The following is a 20,375-nucleotide window of genomic DNA, read 5'->3' as shown; positions in this document are numbered from 1 at the left end:
AGAGACAACGGGAACCCAATAGCGCAAAATGTCACCAAAATTTGAGGAAATATGTTAAGACAATTATACTCACATAAGTACAGTACAGACTAAAAGTTTGGACACACCTTCTCATTCAAAGAGTTTTCTTTATTTTCATGACTATGAACATTGTAGATTCACACTGAATGCATCCAAACTATGAATTAACACATGTGGAAGTACAGTACATAACCAAAAAGTGTGAAACAACTGAAAATATGTCATATTCTAGGTTCTTCAAAGTAGCCACATTTTGCTTTGATTACTGCTTTGCACACTCTTGGCATTCTCTTGATGAGCTTCAAGAGGTAGTCAACTGAAATGGTTTTCAGTTCACAGGTGTGCCCTGTCAGGTTTAATAAGTGGGATTTCTTGCCTTATAAATGGGGTTGGGACCATCAGTTGTATTGTGGAGAAGTCAGGTGGATACACAGCTGATAGTCCTACTGAATAGACTGTTAGAATTTGTATTATGGCAAGAAAAAAGCAGCTAAGTAAAGAAAAACGAGTGGCCATCATTACTTTAAAGGGACTCCGAGCAGTGCAGAAACTATGGAAAGATGCATATCATTTTAAAGCGCTCTTTCTCCTCTTTCCAATGATATATAATCCACCACCATACGTCTTTTAACTTTCGCTATTTTCGCGATTGAAATTGCCGCGGCCACGATTTCGATCGCGAAAATAGAGAAAACTAAAATGTGTAGGGCAACGATTTAGGTGTCGTCAGAAAGAGGAGAAAGAGAGCTTTAAAATGATATCCATCAAGCCATAGTTATATTGTATTACACAGGACGACACTCTCCCCAGTGTCAGCAGCTCCATTTTGCTGAATGCAGCTGCTGACTTTGACAAAAAGTCGCCCTGTGTAATACAATATAACTATGGCTTGATGGATATCATTTTAAAGCTCTCTTTCTCCTCTTTCTGCCGACACCTAAATCGTTGCCCTACGCCTTTTAGTTTTCTCTATTTTCGCGATCGAAATCGCGGTCGCGGCAATTTCAATCGTGAAAATAGCGAAAATTAAAAGGCGTAGGGTGGCGGTTTATATATCATTGGAAAGAGGAGAAAGAGCGCTTTAAAATGATATGCATTTTTCCATAGTTTCTGCACTGCTCGGAGTCCCTTTAAGAAATGAAGGTCAGTCAGTCCAAAACAATTGGGAAAACTTTGAAAGTGTCCCCAAGTGCAGTCTCAAAAACCATCAAACGCTACAAAGAAACTGTCTCACATGCTGACCGCCCCAGGAAAGGAAGCCCAAGAGTCACCTCTGCTGCGGAGGATAAGTTCATCTGAGTCACCAGCCTCAGAAATCGCAGGTTAACAGCAGCCCCTATTAGAGACCAGGTCAATGCCACACAGAGTTATAGCAGCAGACACATCTCTAGAACAACTGTTAAGAGGAGACTGTGTGAATCAGGCCTTCATGGTAGAATATCTGCTAGGAAACCACTGCTAAGGACAGGCAACCAGCAGAAGAGACTTGTTTGGGCTAAAGAACACAAGGAATGGACATTAGACCAGTGGAAATCTGTGCTTTGGTCTGATGAGTCCAAATTTGAGATTTTTGGTTCCAACCACCGTGTCTTTGTGCAACGCTGAAAAGGTGAACGGATGGTCTCTACATGCCTGGTTCCCACCGTGAAGCATGGAGGAGGAGGTGTGGGGGTGCTTTGCTGGTGACACTGTTGGGGATTTATTCAAAATTGAAGGCATACTGAACCAGCATGGCTACCACAGCATCTTGCAGCGCATGCTATTCTATCCGGTTTAGCGTTCAGTTGGACCATCATTTCTTTTTCAACAGGTCAATGACCCCAAACACACCTCCAGGCTGTGTAAGGGCTATTTGACCAGGAAGGAGAGTGATGGGGTGCTGCGTCCAGATGACTGGGCCTACACAATCACCAGACCTGAACCACATCGAGATGGTTTGGGGTGAGCTGGACCGCAGAGTGAGGCCAAAAGGGCCAACAAGTGCTAAGCATCTCTGATGGAATTCTTCAAGAATGTTGGAAGACCATTTCAGGTGACAACCTCTTGAAGCTCATCAAGAGAATGCCAAGAGTTTGCAAAGCAGTAATCAAAGCAAAGGGTGGCTACTTTGAAGAACCTAGAATATGACATATTTTCAGTTGTTTCACACTTTTTGGTTATGTACTATACTTCCACATATGGTAATTCATAGTTTGGATGCCTTCAGTGTGAATCTACAATGTTCATAGTCATGAAAATAAAGAAAACTCTTTGAATGAGAAGGTGTGTCCAAACTTTTGGTCTGTACTTTAGGTTGCACTGAGGGGCAACCAACCACATGAAACAGGTGGAGAAATTAATTCCATTGCCACTCAGGCACTCCAGGAATGGCTGGGTGAAGGTAGATTGCACTCTTAGAAAAAGAGATTGGGACTGCAGGTGGCTGATCCACTGTAGTCCAAAAACATACCCACCCGGTGAGGGGGAGATAAAGTAGCACAACAGGGTTGAAGAGGTGCCCAGGATAGATAAAACTTTGTTAAACCCTACCCGACCACCTAACCCCTATAGGCGTCGGGAAGGTGGCAGCCCCAGGACCGCCTAATGCCGCGCGCATCCCCGCTTTAGTTATGTAAACAGCCTACTAGCCCGGGATCGCGGCTAGCAGGCTGATAGAAGGAAAAAAACTGCTTTTTTTTTTACTGTTTACAGCGCTGCGATCTATGCGCAGCGCTGAAAGGGGACAGCTTTGTGATAAAGCTGTGCCCTCGAGTGGCCCACAATGTGATCCCCTCTCATAGGCTGATGCCTATAAGAGGTGATCACTGATTGGATATTGGGGGGGGGAGGAAGAGTGGAAGGGTAAATATAAAAGAAAAATAAACAATTTTATTAAAAAAAAAAGAAAAATTATATATATATATATATATATATATATATATATATATTTGATTAAAAAGACAATACTACTCAGAGCAGCAATCAAAACCAACCAACAGGCAGCTCTGTTGGTGGGCAGAAAAGGGGGAGATCCGTTTGTGTGCTAAGTTGTATGGCTCTGCAGTGAGCTGTTATAAAGCTGCAGAACACTGAATTATAAATCATAGTCTGGGCGCTAGGGGGTGTAAGCCTGTGGTCATTTAAAGCAAAATAAAACTAGAAAAAAAAGGTGGCTTACCTCTCGAATGACGCTAGCAAAAAAAAAAGGTAGTGTAGATTTTTTTTTATTTTATTAATTTTAGCTCAAACAATCTGTTTTGTGGGAACGAGCCGACTTCCTCGGGCTAGTAGCGGTGCCAGTTGTATATAGCCAAAATACTCTATGTTTTTCACTAGTGTCATTGGAGAGGTAAGCCACCTGTTTTTTCTAATTTTATTTTGCTTTTAACAAAGTTTTATCTACCCTGGGCGCCTCTTCAACCCTGTTATGGTCAGATGATGGCTCTGTGCAGAGGAATACAATACAATAATAATACAATACAATAACATTTGTAAAGCGCTTTTCTCCCATAGGACTCAAAGCGCATAGCTGTGTCTCAGATTAATACAGGGTTTTAGGCTGGGTTGTGTTACAGAGGAGATAGTCAGATGTTCATGAATGCCAGACTGAAAAGGTAGGTTTTCAGTTTAGACTTAAATGCTTCCAGGGATGGGGCTGTCCTGATTGGGTGTGGCAGGGAGTTCCAAAGTGTAGGGGCAGCATGACAAAAGGCTCTGTCTCCAAAGGTTTTGAGGTGGACTCTGGGGGTGACCAAGGTGTTACGTCCTTTTGATCTAAGATTGTGGGGGGTGTGATGTAGTTGCAACAAGTCCTTCAGGTATCCAGGGCCCAGATTGTGCAAGGATTTGAATGTCAGTAAGCCAATCTTAAACAGAATTCTCCATTTTATCGGTAGCCAGTGGAGTGAGCTCAGGGTTGGTGTTATGTGGCAATGGCGGGGTTGGCTCGTTAACAGCCTTGCGGCGGTATTCTGTACTAATTGCAGGCGGCGTAAGTCTTTCTTATGCAGGCCTGTGTAGAGGACGTTGCAGTAGTCTAACCTTGATGTGACGAAGGCATGAACTAGGGTTGGAAGATCCTCTGAAGGAATTAGGTGTTTAATCCTTGCAATATTCCTTAGGTGAAAGAAGGAATGTTTCACAACAGCTGAGATTTGATTCCTGAAGCTTAATTTCCCATCAATCAGTACTCCCAGGCTGCGCACACAGTCTGAGTTGTTCAGGTCTGAGCTCCCTATCCTTAGCGGTGTTGGTTGAGACTGGAGCTGCTTTGCTGTTGAGGAAGACACTCCCACTCTGCTGGCAGCTTTATACAATGTGCTCAAATCTCTGAATCATGTGACTTTCCCAAAGGAATCACTCTAGAACTAATATATACAGTGCTGCCCATAATTATTCTTACCCCTGGCAAATTTTCACTTAAAGTTACTTATATTCAACCAGCAAGTAATTTTTGTATGAGAAATGACATAGGTGTCTTCCAAAAGATAAGAAACAATGTACAAGAGGCATTATTGTGGGAAAAAAATTCTGAGCTTTTATTTACAATTGAGCAAAAAGTGTCCAGTCCAACATTATTCATACCCGTCTCAATAATCAATAAAAAAGCCTTTATTGGCTATTACAGCAATCAAACCTTTCCTATAATTGCATACCAGCTCTTTGCATGTCTCCACATGTATTTTGCCCATTCATCTTTAGCAATGAGCTTTAAATCTTTCAGGTTGGAGGGTCTTCTCGCCATCACCCTGATCTTTAGCTTTCTCCACAGATTATCAATTGGATTCAAGTCAGGACTCTCGCTGGGCCACTCCAAAATATTGAATGTTGTTGTCTGCTAACCATTTCTTCACCACTTTTGCTGTGTGTTTTGGGTCATTGTCATGTTGAAATGTCCACTGGTGCCCCCAGGCCAAGTTTATCTGCAGACTGCCTGATGTTGTTGTTGAAAATCCTCATGTATCGCTCTTTCCCATCAACATGTACGACATCTCCCACCAACATGTATGACATGTATGTACTTTGGGTTGAAGGCTTCTCCTTTTTTTATGCCAAATGAAGGAAACATCATTGTGACTATTACATTTTTGTTTCAACTGACCATAACATGGAAGACCAGAAGTCTTCTTTGTCCAGATGAGCATTTGCAAAGGCCAAGCAAGCTTTTGTGTGCCTTATCTGGAGAAGTGGCATCCTCCTTGGTCTGCATCCATGGAACCCAGCAGTGTGCAGTGTCCGTTGGATTGTCTGCCTTGAGACATTGCCACCAGCAGAGCTCAGATTCACTAGGATGGCCTTGGTGGTGATCCTTGGATTCTTTTTCACCTCTCTCACTGTCCTCCTGGCCAGCACAGGTGTCACTTTTGGCTTCCAACCACGTCCTCTGAGAATTTCCACACTTTGCACTGGAGCCACTGGAACTTGAAAACATTTAGAAATGCAACACGGTAGAAAAAGGCACTCCACAGGATTCAAACTTTCGTTTGTGGTTTATTTGAGCATGGACACATACATGTTACGGGTCACCTGACCCTTCCTCAAGTGTACCATCCCACACACCTCCACCCTATATATAGGACTGCCCACCCAGGAAGTCCCACCCAAGTTTATGACCTAAATCATTAGCACACAGTAATAGACAATATATACAATCCTATACAGGGAACTACTATACCGTCTACCCTGCAATAAATTGTGGAAGGATCATCAATGTTTCCCGCAGCATATGTAATCCCACCAGTTATTCTTTCCTGTAAGAAAATCACAGAAAACACTTATAACTAACATATTCATTCAAGCCCCTTGGGCTAACACAATCTAGTTTCCTTATCCACTCCACTTCTTTATGGAGCAATACCTTGTCTCTGTCTCCCCCTCTTCTCAGAGGTGGGACAGACTCTAACACCATCCACCTCAGCTGAGAAGCAGTATGTCCGGCCTGTACAAAATGTCGACCCACAGGGACATTCTGTTTCTCAATCCCTTTTTCCAGGTTTTTACGGACCTCAGCAATACTGCGTTTATGCTCTTGGATGCGGACCTTCACATTGCGTGTGGTCTCACCCACGTATACGAGCCTGCAAGGGCATTTTAATGCTTAAACCACATAGGTTGTATTGCAATTAAACTTACCCCTGACAGCCATTCTCTGACCCGTATGGGTCAGAGAATGGTGGGATTACTGGTGGGATTACATATGCTGCGGGAAACATTGATGATCCTTCCACAATTTATTGCAGGGTAGACGGTATAGTAGTTCCCTGTATAGGATTGTATATATTGTCTATTACTGTGTGCTAATGATTTAGGTCATAAACTTGGGTGGGACTTCCTGGGTGGGCAGTCCTATATATAGGGTGGAGGTGTGTGGGATGGTACACTTGAGGAAGGGTCAGGTGACCCGTAACATGTATGTGTCCATGCTCAAATAAACCACAAACGAAAGTTTGAAGCCTGTGGAGTGCCTTTTTCTACCGTGTTGCAGTGTACAGACAGCAGGAGTGGTGGACCTGCAGGAAAAGAGCACCGGCAAGTGCTGCCTAATCCAGGTAGCCACGACTGAATTTCCAAGGTGAATATTGAATTAAACATTTAGAAATGGCCTTGTAGCTTTTTCCTGACTTGTGAGCAGCCACAATGTGCAGCCTCAGGTCCTCACTGAGCTTCTTTGTCTTAGTCATGACTGTCCACAAACCAACTGCAGAGAGCTGCTGTTTTTCTCCTGTTGAGTTGATTAAAACAGCTGTTCCCAATTAATCAGTGTAATTAGGGTGCTTTAGAACAGCGTGGACTATTTGGAATGGTATATAACTTTGGATTTTCCCAGAGACTGTGACAGTTTGTGAAGGGTATGAATAATGTTGGACTGAACAGTTTTTGATCAAATGTAAATAAAAGCTGAGAAATGTTTTTTCCCCACAATAATGCCTCTTGTACATTGTCTCATTATCTTTTGGGAGACAGCTATGTCATTTCCCATCAAAAAATTACTTGCTGGTTGAATAAAAGTAACTTTAAGTCAAAATTTGCTAGGGGTATGAATAATTATGGGCAGCACTGTAATATGTACATTTGTGAACATAAATGGAATTCTGGGAATTGGGTTTAAAACTTAAATACCAGTCCTTTTGGTAGACCATAACTGTGACTTGGATTGTCAGTCCTTCTGATGGTACTTGCTTAGTGTAATGGTTGGATATCTGCCTGTGATTGGGGATGCAAAACATAATTAACGGAAGTTTGATTTTCTATAATGTTAAACTTGACATAGGTTCTACCACCATTTCTGCGAAGGCTGCCACAGGTATGGTTGGTTGCTGTTTGAATATACTTGTAGAGTACAAGAGGCAACTTCAGCCATGCCCTCCAGCTGCCCACCATAATTTGCAGTGGAGGGGAGGCTGTCTTAGCTTTATTAGAGTGTAGTCATGCCACTGCCTGCCCACCACAATACAAGCTAACTTGTGCTCCAATGCAAAGGTAGATGTATGGTCAGAGTGGCTTCAGTTTAACTCTCTCCCAACTACCTGATGCCAATGGGCGGTAGGAGAGTGGCTCTCTGGGGACTGCCTAACACCGATTGGTGTCAAATGGTGGTGGGAGAGATTAGCAGGGAACACCCATGCACACTTTCCCCGTTAGTAAACAAGGCGGGATTCGTCATCAGCCTGCCAGCTGCAGTTGGAGCCGGCAGGCTGTAAAGTAACAAAAAAAAAAGAAAATAGGTATACAGCACTGCAGTCTAGTGCAGTGCTGTACTGGAGACAACCTTGTCACTTAACTACCCCTCCCAACGGCTCACAATGCGATCCCATACATAGGCTAATGCCTATGTATGGTTAGTGTAATGTATGGATTGCAGTCTATGGCCAATTTAGGGGGGGGGGGGGGTAGAGCATAATAAAATCCATAATCTTTTATTAATAAAAAAAATAACATCGCAGCAGCAATCAGAGACCACCAAAAGGAAGCTCCATTAGTGGGAAGAAAAGGAGGTAAAGACCTCATTCTCCCTGAGGGAAGGAAGTTCTCATCCACAATGTTAGGTTCATTGGCCCCTCAATGCGGTGTCCTGTAGTTGTCATCTACCATTAGAAGAAAAACAGCTGCAAAGCAAAATGTTTCCACTTCTATGCTTGACTGTGGAGATGGTGTTTTTTGAGTTATACTCAGTATTTTCTTCCTCCAAATACAGATGTTAGAGTTGATGCCAAATATTTTGGTATGACCTGACCACAGATGGGGGACGGGGGGAGCAGGTCTGGTGAGCTGTCCTGATGCTCACTGTTAGAATTGAAGTATGATATGCTTGAATTCGTAGGCCTCAGTTACTTTAACTGAGTTTAATTAAAAGACTTGATTTGCAGAGAGTCTCCCTTTAAGGAGGATTTCTAGAATCCCTGGAGAACAGTGTGCTTCTAACTACGCAAGGCCAGAGGCCTTATCTGTCCACGATGTACAGACATCCAAGCAGCCTTTACTGTAAACAAAGGTTAAACATTGAGGTAAACAATATCCAGGGAACATTTTACCTCATTTCTGGGTACAAGTAGAGGAAACGCCATATTTGGCTTGTCCCATCGGAGTAGGTGCGGATAGGGTCATCCATCACATGCTATTATCAGCCAGTTGCATGCGATGGGGACTGGATCATCCCTGCGGGATGATGTCACATTTAACTCTTTAGAGGTTAGTATAAGAATAGCCAATATGGGCTCCGAAGGGGACTTCTTCTCACTTATCACTTTACTTCTCACTCCTGTTTCTACTTTCCTTCTACATTATCTGTATGCTGTATATATGCCTAAGTGCAACTAGCATAGATGTAACAAAGAGAAAGCCTGGTCTCTCATCACTAGGGATAGACCAAGTCTGCATGAAACGCATAAGATTCAACAGATCATTTGCTTTGTCAAGGGAGGTAACATGTAACAAAGATATAAGATTGCTGATGAACACATCTGTATATTTGTAACGTAATGTCGAACAGAGGTGCCAAAAGGATAAAAACAGTTCTTAAAAAGTGTAAAAGTGCTTAGGAGGCAGTGGTGGACTTACCTCCTGCAAGCAGACACAAAAACCGTGTATTAAAAACAAGTTACATTTATTGGTACACTCCAGGGGTTTTTTGCAACGCGTTTGGTAGGTTCACACCCGCTCCATCAGGCAATAGGTTATTGGAGTACACAACTGAGGACAGAGGTACAGATAGGTGTATATTAAGGCCACATACATGAGTACATAGAATAAGTAGCATAAATGTATTTAGCTAGTTATGAATTAAACATTATCCATAATAGTGTTTGTGTTTATTTGGGGGAAGGGGGGGAAGTAATTCATAACCAGTTAAATACACTTATGCTACTTATTCTATGTACTCATGTATGTGGTCTTAATATACACCTATCTGTACCTCTGTCCTCAGTTGTGCACTCCAATAACCTATTGCCTGATGAAGCAAGTGTGAACCTGTGAAACGCGTTGCAAAAACCCCTGGAGTGTGCCAATACATTTAACTTGTTTTGACTACATGGTTTTTGTGTCTGCTTGCAGGAGGTAAGTCCGCCACTGCCTCCTAAGCACTTTTAAACTTTTTAAGAACTGTTTTTATCCTTTTGGCGCCTCTGTTCGACATTACGTTACAATTGATATCCACCCCTGGTGGAGGGGGATACCCCTTTCTTTCTTCTATCTACAGAGAGCGACTTCTTAATCCTGAGTGGGGACAGGTTAATCTCCCCACCTGCTTATTCAGTGGTTGCCTGGAGGTAACCCTGGCTTGTGAGTATAAAACTTGTACTCGTTTCACCATATTCAATTGTCAATAATTACTACACTATATTGGGCTCTCGGTTTTCCTTTTTTTTACATATACAGCTGTATATTTGTTTTACAAATAAACTCTTGAACCTTTGACAACGTCTAAGTTCTATCTCCTATGCTGTTTGCTGTGATGAGTGTCGAGTTATCACACTTCCTGTGGTATGGTGCCGAACGAAGGTGTAGTGTTGTTACCAATAGCAACCAACAAATATTTATTACACTCACCACTCCCCTGTTCTACATTCTGCCCCTCTGATCCTCCTAGATGCTTGTTCCCACCATTTCTCATATTAATTTGGGCTCTGGTATCCTTTAAGGCAGAACTTTGCATGTGCCTTCTTGAGCAGGGGAGGGGGGGGGAGTTTCGAGTGCTGCACGATTTCAATCCATTATGGCGTAGTCTGCTATTAATGCTGTTCTTGGTGAATGTGGTCCCAACTACCTTTACAGTAGATCATTAACAAGCTTCTCCCATGTAAAGTAGTTGTGGACTGATCCTTAATAATTTTCATGATCATCCACACCCCATAAGGGGGCCCATACACTGGTAGATTTCAGTCATCGATCGATCGATTCTGTAGAATTGATTGATCAGATATCGATTCTATCAAATTCCCCATTAGATCGATTTGCGGCCGATTTTGATCGGTTTGATCTATCTGACAGGATGGAAGATCTAGGTTGATCTGCTGCTGGCAGCAGATCGATGGCCCATAGAGTTGCATTGGATCTAATGGTGCAGTAATGCCTTTAGATCGATTTTCAATAGATTTCCAATAGATTTCATTCTGAAATCTATTGGAAATCTGTTCCTAGTATGTGGCACACATCAGATAGATTCCTGTCAGATTCGACCTGACAGGCATCTGACAGAAATCTGTCTGATGGTCGAATCTGCTGCAAATCTATAAGTGTATGGCCTCCTTTAGGCTAGACCTTGCAAGGAGCTACAGACCAAAGACGAATGATGGTCCTACAATAGCTCTTTGTTCTTGCCCATGGTGATGGAGAGGTTGTTTTGCAAAGACATGATTCAGTGGACAGGTGTGCTTTATGCACACAATGAATTCAGATCAGTATCTGTAATTGATTGATTGTAATCTGTGTGCTGTAATACTTATTTCACTCAATGACATGCAATACAATGTATAACTTTTATTCACTGTGTCTTTTTCTGGATTTTTGGTTGATTTTCTTTTTATCTTTTTTTTTTTTTTTTATTAAAATGAAACTACTACCCTGTTTGTTAAATCATCCCCCAAAAGTAAGCCCTAGCAGGAATTTTGAGCATGCTCAAAATATAAGCCCTACCTCGAAAGTAAGCCCTAGTGGCAGTAAAGGGAAACAGTATGGCTCCATCATTTAGCCAATCACTGCACTCACTGCTGCTCAGCCATTGCAGACTTACTGCTGCACAGCAAGTGCAGTGAGTGGCCCAATAACAGAGCCATGGTCCTGCCTGCAAGACCATCGGATCTAGTAAAAACACAAGTTGCTGTACTTAGGATAGGACATGGTGAACAGCAGAAGACACAGCAGAGGACATAGGGAGACACAGGACACAGGGGGACAGGGGATAATGAAGGACACAGGGACAGAAGGGGACACCAGGAGAAAATGTTCAAGGGGGACTCAAGGGCACACAAGAGATGGATCCAGCATAAGAGGAGGCACAGTAGAGAAGACAATAGGAAACACAGCATAGGAACTTGTGTGTTCATAGAAATATAAGACATCCCCTGAAAATAAGCCCTAGCACAACTTTCGAAGCAAAAACAAATATAAGTAACTGTCTTATTTCCAGGGGAAACATGGTACAAACATTACAAACTATCCATCATCTCTTTGCAAGTGTGCAAACGTACAAATTTAGCAGAGGATCAAATAATTATTTCTACCACTGTAATTAAGATATACAGTACAGTCATATATATATATATATATATATATATATATATATATATATATATATATATATATATATATATATACATACAGTCAGGGCCATAAATATTGGGACATCGACACAATTCTAACATGTTTGGTTGCTGTCAACTCTCAAGATGAGATCCCAAGAGCTGTTACTATCAGTGAAGCAAGCCATAATTAGGCTGGAATAAAAAACAAAACAAACCCATCAGAGAGATGGCAAAAACATTAGGCGTAGCCAAAATAACTGTTTGGAACATTGTTAAAAAGAAGAAATGCAATGGTGAGCTCAACAACACCAAAATACCAGGAAGACCACAGAAAACAGCTGTGGTGGATGACCAAAGAATTATTTCCCTGGTGAAGAAAACACCCTTCAGAACAGTTGGACAGATCAAGAACACTCTCCAGGAGGTAGGTGTGCCAAAGTCAACAATCAAGAATAGACTTCACCAGAGTGAATACAAGATGTAAACCATTGGTGAGCCTCAAAAACAGGAAGGGAAGATTAGAGTTTGCCAAACGACATCTAAAAAAGCCTTCACAGCTCTGGAACAATTTCCTATGGACAGACCAAGATCAACTTGTAACAGAGTGATGGGAAGAGAAGAGTATGGAGAAGGAAAGGAAATGCTCATGATCCTAAGCATAGCACCTCTTCAGTGAAGCATGGTGGTAGTGTCATGACGTGGGCATGTATGGCTGCCAATGAAATTGGTTCTCTTATATTTATTGATGATGTGACTGCTGACAAAAGTAACAGGATAAATTCAGAAGTATTTCCTGCAATATTATCTGCTGATGTTCAGCCAAATGCTTCAGAACTCATTGGAAGGCGCTTCACAGTGCAGATAGACAATGACCCAAAGCATACTGTAAAAGCAACCAAAGAGTTTTTGAAGGGAAAGAAGTGGAATGTTATGCATTGGCCAAGTCAATCACCTTACCTGAATCCGATTGAGCATGCATTTCAATTGCTGAAGACAAAACTGAAGGGAAAATGTCCCAAGAACAAGCAGGAACTGAAGACAGTTACAGTAGAGGCCTGGCAGAGCATCACCAGGGATGAAACCCAGTGTCTGGTAATGTCCATGCGTTCCAGGCTGTAATTGACTGCAAAGGATTTGCAACTAAGTATTAAAAAGTGAAAGTTCGATTTATGATTATTATTCTGTTCCATTACTTTTGCTCCCTTAACAAGTGGGAGGCACATATGCAAACGGTTGTAATTCCTACACCCAGTGGCGTAGCTAAGGAGCTGTGGGCCCCGATGCAAGTTTTACAATGGGGCCCCCCAAGCACTCTATACATAGCAATTGATACGGTGCACCAAAACCTGCCAATTTCAACTACAGAGTCAGAGGTGCAAGGAAGGGATGGGGAACAGTCTGCTAATGATTTCCACTGTTCAAAGTATCTATAGAAGTGATTATTATGAGCACAGGAGCAATAGAGAGCTAATACTGTAGTTGAGGGAGGGCCCTTCGGGGCCCCTCTGGCCCAAGGGCCCCGATGCGGTTGCTACCGCTGCACCCCCTATTGCTACGCCCCTCCGTTAACCTAAGTTGGATGTAAATACCCTCAAAATTAAAGCTGACAGTCTGCAGTTAAAGCGCATCATGTTCATTTCATTTCAAATCCATTGTGTTTGTGTATAGAGCCAAAAATGTTAGAATTGTGTTGATGTCCCAATATTTATATATATATGTATGTATATATATATATATATATATATATATATATATATATATATATATATAAAAACAAGGAACACCAAGAGCCCCAATAGTGTAATATGTACTGGTAAATGGTTACTAGATAGAGTAAATATTAATACTCACAAACCAGGGTTAACATTAGGCAACCACTGTAAAGGCAGGTGGGGAGATTTTTCTGACCCCACTCAGGAATAAGAAGTCGCTCTCTGTAGATGAGAAAAAGGGGTTCAACCTTCCACCCAGGGTGGACTCAATATTATGCAGGAGAACAGAGGTGCCAAAAGGATAAAAGGAAGCTAAATGAGCTTAAAAACCAAATTCTTGGTAAATAGAGGAGGTAGTGGTGGACTTACCTCCTCCAAGTAGACACACAACGACTGTAGTAAACACAGTCAATATATTTTATTTATGAACTCCAAATATGCAACGCGTTTCGCAGGTTTGATCCCGCTTCATCAGGCAATAACAACGGAGCAATAGCATATGTGGTCAGTAGAAGAGCCAGGCACCTCTGTTAGAGGTCCCTGGCTCTTCTACTGACCACATATGCTGTTGCTCCGTTGTTATTGCCTGATGAAGCGGGATCAAACCTGCGAAACGCGTTGCATATTTGGAGTTCATAAATAAAATATATTGACTGTGTTTACTATAGTCGTTGTGTGTCTACTTGGAGGAGGTAAGTCCACCACTACCTCCTCTATTCACCAAGAATTTGGTTTTTAAGCTCATTTAGCTTCCTTTTATCCTTTTGGCGCCTCTGTTCTCCTGCATATTATATATATATATATATATATATATATATATATATATATATATATATATATATATATATATATATATATATATATATATATATATATGTTTATATATATATATATATATATATATATATATATATATATATATATATATATGTGTGTGTGTGTTTATATACGGTATATATATATATATGTGTATTTATATATATATATATATATATATATATATATATATATATATATATATATATATATATATATATATATATATATATATATACAGAGGGGCTGCAGCACACAACAGGAAAACAGTGACAGGGGCTCTTGGTCACGCTTTAACGCGCTTAAGCTCACCAACTGCGCCAAAGTGTCCCCAATCTGGTGAGTCCTACTCTAACCAGGCAAAAATGCTAGTTTTAATCAGCGTTCTAGTGGGAACCATACCAAAAGCCCAAGGGTCAACTAAATGGGAGAAATGAAATTAAAAACACCTCACCTTCCACTAGCCACTAACTGAACTATGAGCTCCGCTCATTTATATGCTTAACTGTGCTAGAGGTGGGCGTGGTCATGCACGCTCACAGGGGAAAGTTATAAATAAATTACCAAGGGGTGAGCAGCACAAACCACATTTTTTGATGCAATTCTATGCAAAGCATGCACGCAGCGCTGGAGGTTCCCAGACTCCATAAGAAATATATAAGTACAGAGGGGCTGCAGCACACAACAGGAAAACAGTGACAGGGGCTCTTGGTTACGCTTTAATGCGCTTAAGCTCACCAACTGCGCCAAATATATATATATTTTATGTAGCACTGACATCTTCCCCAACACTTTACAGAGTATATACTGTCCCTTAGAGGGGCTCACAATCTAATCCCTACCATAATCATGTCTATCCTGTGCGCATATAATCTTACTGAAATTAGTTCCTTTTCTTCTCTGCTACAGATCCCTGCTCATGCTGACAAAATAGTGTCAAATGGTGGCCTGCAGCTGCTGCAGAAAATATTTCTGCTTCGTAAGCACTCCCAAAAAATTCAGAGAACAATAATGCGCATAATAGGGAACCTGGCTTTTCATGAGCATCTGCACTCAGACCTTGTGGACTCAGGTAACAGAATCTCAAACATTCTGGTTTCAAAAATTTGAGTGCCTTCCTGGCATTTTTTGTCACTTAAGTGGTTGTCCTACATGCACCGAACAACAGCAAACAGCAATGGTTTAAAGAGGAGCTGTTAGGTATAAGGTCTCAGAGAAAATAAACACATATATCAGTAGCTAAAGATTGGCTGTACTTACATTACATATGCATTTCACTGTCCACGTTTGGATTTCACAGATTTTGTATATAGTATATGCAGAGATAGATGCTCCTGACAGCTCATGGCAGGCTCCATGTTTGTGAAGCCAAATGTGTCGTCATGTCCTGCCTGCTTCTGATCACAGATAAGCTCGTTCTTGAACAACACGGTGTGCAGTGAATATTAATGAGCCATGTGGCTAGGAACAATAGCTGACTCCTGCAGTGTAGTCTGCCCGAGATTTATCAGTGCTTCGCGCTGGACTGATTAGAAGCTCCTGTACCGTCTCATTAGCAGCCGAGGGGAGGGCCCCAGAATGCTTTGCAGTTTAGCTGCGGCTTGCATCTTTATGGGTCTATAACAGACTTTAAGATAAGCACACATCAAAGGTAACTGAAATGTTTATCTTCACTAATGGCTTTTGAGCTTCCTTCTAAACTGTTTAACACAGGAGAATAGAGGTTTAAATTAGCTTCTGCAGCCTGACAGTTACTCTTTAAAGCAAATGCATTGCAGCAACATTGCACTGCGATTTTAAAAATTGCAAAATGCACATACAAAAAAAGAAAAACGCAGGTTAAATGCTACTAATGGACTCTCCAATGTACACAAGCCATGTGTTAAAAACCTAGAAGTGTATGGGATGGAGTTAATAAATTCATAGGAGTGAAGTGTTTAGCTGCATTTTGCTCGAGCACGCCTTACAAATATGTATTGCGGCGCCACTTTGTGATTAAAAATATTGGAAATTTTACATCACCAATACTTTACTATGCACTTACCCGCCACCGATTCTCACTTGAAGCCTTACCTCCTAGTGCCTAAACCTAACCCCCCACCACCTAATGCCTAACACTAACGTCCAATACCCCCACCTGGGCACCAATTACCGATACTTTCTACATTTGTCTATTAGACACAGGCTGATTCCCACACCAAAGTCACCTTCGGGGCTGAACTTCATAGTGGGATATACACAGAGGTGTGGGCCCCTCCACCTAATGCCAAGCACTAACATTCACCACCCTATGCCAAAACAACCACTATTGTTGCCAATCATCTACAAAACAGACAATTGGCTCCTTGGTTCCCTACAATATCAGGTAGTCGATTATGTTTTGATATTATTATCAAGTAGTCGAGTAGGTTACTAGCAACACATCAGGTGCTCAACTCCCCACCAGGGCACCAATTAATTATACTTTCTACAGAAGTCTAAAAGCTGATCCCGCATCCAAATCAACTTTGCGCCTAAACTACATAGTGGGATACACAGAGGTGTGGGCTGTTGACATGATTTTTTTGAAAAATAAATGTCTGTTAATTGTTTATTGTGTACCTCAAGACAAGTCAAATTTTCATAGTTTTTTATTCAGATGTTGTGTATCCCAATATGCAGTTTGAATGAAGATAAAATATTGATATGTCCACATATGGTAAAAAAAAACAAAAACAACAACAACAAATGAAACTGTGGGCATTTTTGATATATTACATGATCGTATGCTATGATCTGCTACTTGTAAACACTCATCATCCAATACAATAGAGTATAGAGACAATGGCCTTGATTCATAAAATCAGTGCGATTAAAAAAATTTGGGAGGGAAAATACCGCACTCAGTATTTTCCCGGTCTGTGTGCTAATTCATAAAGATTTTCCCAGCTGCCTTTGAAGGTCGGTAAATTACCACAGCCCATTGAGCGGTAGAGCAGTGTGGCGATATCTCTCTTTTGCCCTGCACAGATGACTCACACAAGACAGCTCTCTGCACAGATGACTCACACAGACTTTCCCTGCACAGATGACTCACACAGACGGCTCTCTGCACAGATGACTCACACAGACGGCTCTCTGCACAGATGACTCACACAGATGGCTCTCTGCACAGATGACTCACACAGACTTTCCCTGCACAGATGACACACACAGACGGCTCTGTGCACAGATGACTTGCACAGATGACTTACACAGACTTTCCCTGCACAGATGACTCACACAGACGGCTCTCTGCACAGATGACTCACACAGACGGCTCTCTGCACAGATGACTCACACAAACGGCTCTCTGCACAGATGACTCACACAGATGGCTCTCTGCACAGATGACTCACACAGACTTTCCCTGCACAGATGACACACACAGACGGCTCTGTGCACAGATGACTTGCACAGATGACTTACACAGACTTTCCCTGCACAGATGACTCACACAGACGGCTCTCTGCACAGATGACTCACACAGACGGCTCTCTGCACAGATGACTCACACAAACGGCTCTCTGCACAGATGACTCACACAGACTTCGGCTCCCTGCTAAGACTTTCGGCTCCCAGCACTTTGCATTGTTAACACCTCACCAGAGGTGTCGGTAACTTGTTAAGACCTCACCAGAGGTGTCGGTTACTATCATCAGGCTTACCGCTTGTTGAAGGCTTTATGAATTAACATTCGCTGACAATTTATTGACATGTGTTGGAGGTAACTACAGCCAAGTCGGTAATTTTCCTCACTGCTCGGTAATTTCAGTTTTTCATGCGGTAACAGCCTTTATGAATTGACACATTTGTAAGTGCTCAGGAAAGTCTGCTGTTTTCAACATTACCACGTGCAGTAATGCTTTATGAATTGAGGCCAATATCTCATATTTACTAATAATTGTTAATATAGACACCAGTAGTGGTGCAATAATGTATTTCTGTTGTAATGGATTGTACCTACTGTACACCAGAATCTAAAAAACACGGAGAAATGTCATTTTTATATTCCATTTTTTTTTTAAGTCAAATACAGTCATGAGTCAATTCAATATACACATTTTTTTTTATACATTTTTTATATACTATACAATATGTTTTCTTAGAAATCTTCTCTTGTTCAGCTCTGGGTGTAATACTACAGAAAATTGACATATCAATATAGATCAAGGATAACTGTGCTTATAAGTTAATACAGCTATGCACCTAGCTCCAGGAATGCTGCTTAAAGGACACCTGAACTAAGAGGGATATGGGGGCTGACATATTTATTTATTTTTACCAGATACCTGGCTCTCCTGCTGACCTCTTTGGCTGCAACAGTGTATGAATCACATACCTAAAACAAGCATGCAGATAATCTAGTCAGACTTCAGTCAGAAACACCTGATCTGCCTGCTTGTTTAAGGTCTATGGCTAAACGAATTAGAGTCAGAGGCTCAGGAGGACAGCCAGGAAATATGCATTGTTTAAAAGGAAATTAATATCTCAGCCTCCACAGCCCTCTCAGTTCAGATGTGCTTTAATCATAATTCTCGCTGCTCATTCAGTTCTGTGGATAATCCAAACAAGACAGACAAAATTCTTGATTCAAGTTAACAGCCTTGGTTTCTTAGGTTGGGTCTCAGTCCTGGCTGAAGTTATGAAATCACCGTATGTTATTCAGTCTTCACACGCTGCTCGGGCATTGGCTAATCTGGATCGTGAAACAATTACTGAAAAGTATCCTGATGGTGTTTATATTCTCCACCCACAACACAGAATAAGGTAAGGGTAGACTATCAAACTTTTATATGATCTGTCAGCCAACTGACAATGCCATTGTTGAATCAAGAGAAACAGTATTTATATTAACAGTTTCCAATTACAGAATTACCATATTTTTCGACAAACCTAAGTTTAGAGTTCAAAAACCTGGAAAAAAATATACTAAACCTGGTGCATCCATGGTGCAGGGGCGTCTTGAGGAGCTTCTCCTATTTACAGTAATCTCTACACCCTCCTCCCCTCCCCCCCAACTCTGGAAAGCTAGGTAGCAGTTTAAAGAGGAACTTAAGCCTAAACAAACATACTGACATTAAGTTACATTCGTTATGTTAATTAAAATAGATAGGTAATATAATCTCTTACCCACCCTGTTTTAAAAGAACAGGCAAATGTTTGTGATTTCATGGGGCAGCCATCTTTTTGGTTGAAAGGAGGTGACAGGGAGCATGAGACACAGTTCCAACTGTCCTGTGTCCTGATCATCCCTCCCAGTTGTTAAAGAAACACCAAGCCTTTTCAGTTCTGCTGAGTAGATTATTAATCTGGAGGTTCACTTTAAACTAGCAGGTATGCAGGCTTATAGGACCTAATTACTGGCAGGACAATGAGGTTTAACATCAGCACCAGGCCTTGGAATCAGCAGCAGAGTTTAGGATCAATAGCTGGGTTTGGGATTTACACTCAGCAAGAATTCTTTCTCATTTTGGCATCCAAGGTATTGTACTTTTTCATACTGGTGCACAGCTATCAGAGACATTGCAATTAGAGCTGGGAATATTACTATTTGCTGCTTTGAGTTCGCAACCTCCCGCTGTGGCTTCCGGTATAGATGTCAGCTGGTCACATATGCTGTTGCCCCCGGGCAGTCACCGCTCTCCACTGTCACTTTGCCTGCAGCCTTAAAAGGGGACTGAGGGATGTGACACTGCTGGCTGGACTCTGTGCCCTCCTTCTCTTCCTCCTCTATCCAGACCCGGACCTCACCATACTGAACGGTTTACTCAGGGCCCGTTTCCACTATAGCGTTGCGGAATCGCCGGCGAATCACCGCAGGCAAATCGCATGCGGGTGCGATTCCGCATACGTTTTTGCCGCGATTTCGCATGCGATTTCACATAGGTAAGGCTGTATGCGAAATTAACCATGTCACTGCCTGTGTAAATTAACATTAATACCTATGCGAAATCGCGGCAAAAAACGCATGGGGAAAACGCATGCGATTTCCCTATTAAATACATTGCGTGCGATTCGCCTGCATTCCACACGCAGGCGAATTCTGAGGGCCCTACCCTGCAGATTTTTCCTGCACAGAAAAACG

General features: G+C 41.8%; 1 protein-coding gene across 2 annotated transcripts in view; it reads left to right on the top strand.

Annotated features, from left to right (window-relative positions):
* The window catches only part of SERAC1 (serine active site containing 1), a 197,657-nt gene that overhangs the window by 116,892 nt on the left and 60,390 nt on the right, over positions 1-20,375 (top strand). For both annotated transcript variants that reach the window (XM_068231859.1, XM_068231858.1), the window contains exons 10-11: positions 15,179-15,341; positions 18,907-19,057. In XM_068231859.1, coding sequence (XP_068087960.1) covers positions 15,179-15,341; positions 18,907-19,057 — 314 coding nt within the window. The remainder of the gene's footprint in view (positions 1-15,178; positions 15,342-18,906; positions 19,058-20,375) is intronic.

Source organism: Hyperolius riggenbachi, chromosome 4 (genome assembly GCF_040937935.1).
Source record: "Hyperolius riggenbachi isolate aHypRig1 chromosome 4, aHypRig1.pri, whole genome shotgun sequence".
Taxonomy (NCBI): Eukaryota; Metazoa; Chordata; class Amphibia; order Anura; family Hyperoliidae; genus Hyperolius; species Hyperolius riggenbachi.
Note: the sequence above shows the minus strand (reverse complement) of the source record. Positions and strands in the feature narration are given on the sequence as shown.